Source organism: Fulmarus glacialis, unplaced genomic scaffold (assembly GCF_000690835.1).
Source record: "Fulmarus glacialis isolate BGI_N327 unplaced genomic scaffold, ASM69083v1 scaffold20528, whole genome shotgun sequence".
NCBI classification, from domain to species: domain Eukaryota; kingdom Metazoa; phylum Chordata; class Aves; order Procellariiformes; family Procellariidae; genus Fulmarus; species Fulmarus glacialis.
This window is the reverse complement of record NW_009226589.1, coordinates 1705-4833: the sequence shown is the minus strand read 5'-3', so window position 1 is coordinate 4833 and position 3129 is coordinate 1705. Positions and strand designations below refer to the sequence as shown.

Here is a 3129-nt window from a genome sequence, read left to right as displayed (position 1 = left end):
AACCTGTCCACTCCGGTTTGTTTTCAGGGATGTAGCAAAAGTGAAAGTGCTAACCTTTCTGCTTTAAGTGTTTATTAGCAACATTTTGTGACTAATTTTTAATTCCTTCTCACCAGCACCCCGTTTTCACCTGCACCTTTTCCTTAGTCCTTCTTTTCTATTTGTGTACGACCTGGCCGTGTCTTGCACCGTTGATCAGTGAGCCTGGGCTGCAGGAAGCAGCGTCAGTGAGCACTTAGCCATTGTACCCTACGCAGAAGCACCCTAAACCACTTCCATTTCCTCACGGGAATAGTGCCAGTGGCCTGTATCCTGCAGCCACAGAGTTTTCTCTATAGTCTCAGAATTTGTTTGGAAAACAAATTTCAGCCTTTGAAGAAAATGTGTTAAAAGTACATAGATTAAGCTTTTCTGAGCCTGCCAGTAGCTGAATCATTGGCATCACACGTTTTGCAGACAAGCTCACCTGAAGGCTATGTTACCTGGAAAACATGAAGATGACAGTCTGAATGTTGTCTTTGCTGACTATTTTACAGGTGATTATTTCTGCAGCAAACAGCTTACAAGTGTTCTTAGCCCACAATTCTTGACTTAATTTTCATATTGGAACAAATGAAACGTTTGATTATCATGTTTCTTTAGCAGATACAGAATTCATGTTTTGTCCAGGCAAGGACACATTTCCACTGAAAGTACCTTCACCTTACCACACTGCATGTAGGGGTTTGCATATACCCTTCCTTGCCGTGCCACCCTCCAGGGAAAGTAGCTGAACTTTGGATACACACAACTTAACATCCAACAAAACAGCCAGATAAAAGTGCCTACACAGCAGAAGTCAGCCAACGCTCTGCAGGTGGGCCTTGGAGCAGCCCTCAGAAGCCAACTAGACCCAGCCAGTAGCAACTTAAAGGTGACAGACTCTGTATCTGTTCCCAGCTAGCGTCCCTCGTCAGCTCCCTGCTTGCTAAGCTGCTGCTTCATTTGTGTTTTCTGTCCCAACCATGTACTGCCTGCATGACAAGCCCCACCTGGGCAATGGGTAAGACTTCCATGAAGACAAATTGACTCATTTGTTCTGCAGATGCATGGTACTAAGCACCACTTGCAAAAGGATTTTTTCCTCTACAATGCCTCCAAAGCTAGAAGTAAGACCTATATAAATATGCGAGAAATCTCCGAGCGCTTCCGGCTACCTCCCAGCGAGTACGTCGTCATCCCATCGACATACGAACCCCACCAGGAGGGAGAATTCATCCTGAGGGTCTTCTCAGAGAAAAGAAGTCTTTCAGAGTAAGTTGCAGATCCATTTATCTGGCCATAAAGGTGGAGGTGAGCTTGCTAGTCTGTTATAGTCATGTTCCAAGTTTGCTACACCCTGCTTTTAATTTTCTTAACTTTATTACAAACTCCAAGCTGCAAACTCATTTCCCCAAGCTTCCCTTATAGTCTAACAAGAGCGTACTGTGAATTGTCTTTGGAGAAGCTTACTACTTGCAGGATATCCTTTGTAAACATACCATTAGCCATTTTTAACAACGAAAAAGAACCCGTTTGGTTTTTATTGCTATATGCCACTGGCTGAAGTTTTGGCCAGATAGATCATTGAACCAGATCTAATTTCAGACACAAATGAAACACAGAAGTAGGTAGTTATTTCTTTTCCATACTGGTCTTCAGCTAGTTTCCCAGAGCTCAGCAAATTGCAGCCAGTGTCACTTTGCTTAGGCCAAACAGCTTCTGTTTTACTCCCAGCTGTCAGTGGTATCAAGGCTCTTTAAAGGAATAAACCAGGTAGCAGTGCTCCTGGAAGTGGTAATTGGGATGTTCAGCTCAAACTGGGAAAAGCTACATCTAGAGCCTGCAGCTCTTCCAAGCATTACCTTGGAAGCCAGCTCACACCACTGCCTGTTTGGAAAGTTCACGTGGCTGCTTACAAACCAGCTACAGAAACAAGCAATACTGGGAACAGCCACTTTCCTGATTTATCTTTCTGCTTTCCTCTAGGGAGGTTGAAAACATGATTGAGGCAGAGCGTCCATCGGTAAGTACTGTCCTGGGCTCTTTTGTATGTGAATAGAAATAGGGAGGGGAGGAGCATCACGTTTAGGGAAACCTACAGCAGGAGACCATTTGTGGCCACACGACAGCTCCTTTAGCATAAATTCCCACATTTTCTCATCAAGATACTTTTATTAACACTTGCTTTATATACATTACTTTCTAATTTGGACAAAAATCCTTTGCCAGATTTGAAGTCTGTTCCTGGCATAAAGAAGGTGGATGCTAAGCATTGCCTTTGCTTCCATCAGTTGAAAGTATTCATTTACTGGGGAGGCCTAGCTCTGTGCTCTGAGATTTGTCTGGGAAACTGGTATCTCATCTAATAAAGAAAAAAGTACCTTATTTTGAAGTACATGCTTTCTGGAAAGGGATCCTACTGATATTCTGATTTAAACTAGCATCCATGACAAGCTCTAACTCTTCAGCCTGGGGTTTTACATATCTATATGGGGATATACTAGAGCTAACAATACAATTAGTCTTGGAAAAAAATCAGAGGAAATGCTGTCGCATAGAACAGAGTGCCATCAAACCTTGCTCCAAAGCGTTCCCCTTTTGTTTGCTGTCATGATAACAAAATAGCTGTCCAGATCTGGTGGCAATTAATTGCCACTTCAGTTAACATTGATCTGTAGGCACAGAAGTCCAATCTCCACTGCACTGATGGGTTGGGAAAAAGAAAAGGAATAGTCAGAGCTAAAGGTGCAACAGAGATTTGATTCAAGCAGACAAAGCCCCAGATGAGATGGGACACTGTTTTGCTATGGTTTCTGCAATTTTTGTCCTTCAGTATGCAATTTCTTGGTGGGTGGTACATTTTGCCCTCATTTTTTGAGATTTGAAAACTGTATGAATATAAGCTGATGGGTTGGGAAAAAGAAAAGGAATAGTCAGAGCTAAAGGTGCAACAGAGATTTGATTCAAGCAGACAAAGCCCCAGATGAGATGGGACACTGTTTTGCTATGGTTTCTGCAATTTTTGTCCTTCAGTATGCAATTTCTTGGTGGGTGGTACATTTTGCCCTCATTTTTTGAGATTTGAAAACTGTATGAATATAAGAATGG

At 42.6% G+C, this 3129-nt stretch overlaps 1 protein-coding gene across 1 annotated transcript in view; it reads left to right on the top strand.

The window, feature by feature from the left end:
* The window catches only part of LOC104080460 (calpain-3), a gene marked incomplete at its 3' end in the record, with an annotated part of 22162 nt that overhangs the window by 17686 nt on the left and 1347 nt on the right, over positions 1 to 3129 (top strand). Inside the window, exons 13-14 of the mRNA XM_009582858.1 lie at positions 1085 to 1293; positions 2008 to 2044. Coding sequence (XP_009581153.1) covers positions 1085 to 1293; positions 2008 to 2044 — 246 coding nt within the window. The remainder of the gene's footprint in view (positions 1 to 1084; positions 1294 to 2007; positions 2045 to 3129) is intronic.